The sequence below is a fragment of the Corvus brachyrhynchos genome, unplaced genomic scaffold (genome assembly GCF_000691975.1).
Source record: "Corvus brachyrhynchos isolate BGI_N302 unplaced genomic scaffold, ASM69197v1 scaffold318, whole genome shotgun sequence".
NCBI classification, from domain to species: domain Eukaryota; kingdom Metazoa; phylum Chordata; class Aves; order Passeriformes; family Corvidae; genus Corvus; species Corvus brachyrhynchos.
This window is the reverse complement of record NW_008239537.1, coordinates 130571-131107: the sequence shown is the minus strand read 5'-3', so window position 1 is coordinate 131107 and position 537 is coordinate 130571. Positions and strand designations below refer to the sequence as shown.

The 537-nt window shown below is 61.6% G+C and overlaps 1 protein-coding gene across 1 annotated transcript in view; it reads right to left on the bottom strand.

Moving 5' to 3' along the window:
• Positions 1–59: 59 nt before the first annotated feature.
• Positions 60–537, bottom strand: part of LOC108448423 (ATP-dependent 6-phosphofructokinase, muscle type-like) — a 2554-nt gene continuing 2076 nt past the window's right edge. Inside the window, exons 3-4 of the mRNA XM_017741209.1 lie at positions 396–469; positions 60–304 (exon numbers count right to left, since the gene is read on the bottom strand). Coding sequence (XP_017596698.1) covers positions 137–304; positions 396–469 — 242 coding nt within the window. The 3' untranslated portion in view covers positions 60–136. The remainder of the gene's footprint in view (positions 305–395; positions 470–537) is intronic.

Below are 537 nucleotides of genomic sequence, written 5' to 3'. Positions count from 1 at the left end.
TGTCCGTCCATCCCTCCGTCCATCCCTCCGTCCATCCCTCCATCCATCCCTGTGTCCATCCCTGTGTCCACCCTTCCCTCCCTCCTTCCCTCCCCCCCCATCCCAGCTCTGGTTTTGGGTTATTTTCAACTGAGTCTCAGCTCAGACTGGGACCAGTAAGGGACAAACTGGGATGAGGCCAGGAGGGGACCCCCAGTGTCCCCCCGTCCCTGTCCGTGTCCCTCACCAGCTGCAGCATCATGGACACGCTCTCCCACGTGGCCTCCTTGATGTGGTCACCACCATCCACCAGCCCCTGGTAGCCCTGGGGGGCAGAGGGGACAATGGTTAAATGACACCTTTTCCCACATTTTGGGGTGAGAATGTGGGATTTTGGGACTGGGGCTGGCACTGACCTCATACACAAAGAACACCTTGGCCCCGGTGTAGATGCCCACACGCACCACAGCGCGCACAGCCGCGTTCATCCCTGCGGGACGCCACAGGCACTCTGCCACCCCCCCCGACACCTGGCACCCCCCAGACACCCCCAAAGCT